Consider the following 349-nt stretch of genomic DNA (forward strand, 5'->3'; position numbering starts at 1 on the left):
CTTTCTTGTTTTCGAGTTGGTATTAGGAAAGCTTTAAATTTGCTTTCTCTGCATTAGATGAATCAGGCAACACTTGTCTTGCATTGGTTGAGTTGTCCGTGTAGTGGGTGACTCTCTTAAAGTTGTAATTCAGATCAGAACATGTTATGTCAATTTCTTTTGAGCTTCCTAACAATTACATTATTGTCAAAGTACAGGAATTGCTGTTCTCATACAATATCGCGGTGGATAGGTCTGATGAGATGAAAAAGATACTTGGAAAATCTGCTGCAAGTGTAGGCCTCCAGCTTCCTGACGTCTATCAGGCATGATAGAGGTAAGAGATCATGCTTCTCACAATCAGTGTTGC

General features: G+C 39.3%; 1 protein-coding gene across 1 annotated transcript in view; it reads left to right on the plus strand.

Moving 5' to 3' along the window:
* LOC105180320 overlaps positions 1–316 on the plus strand; it is a 1,435-nt gene extending 1,119 nt beyond the window's left edge. Inside the window, exon 2 of the mRNA XM_011103987.2 lies at positions 198–316. Within this exon, the coding sequence (XP_011102289.1) occupies positions 198–311 (114 nt within the window). The 3' untranslated portion in view covers positions 312–316. The remainder of the gene's footprint in view (positions 1–197) is intronic.
* The last annotated feature ends 33 nt before the right edge of the window (positions 317–349 follow it).

This window comes from Sesamum indicum, unplaced genomic scaffold (assembly GCF_000512975.1).
Source record: "Sesamum indicum cultivar Zhongzhi No. 13 unplaced genomic scaffold, S_indicum_v1.0 scaffold00678, whole genome shotgun sequence".
NCBI lineage: Eukaryota > Viridiplantae > Streptophyta > Magnoliopsida > Lamiales > Pedaliaceae > Sesamum > Sesamum indicum.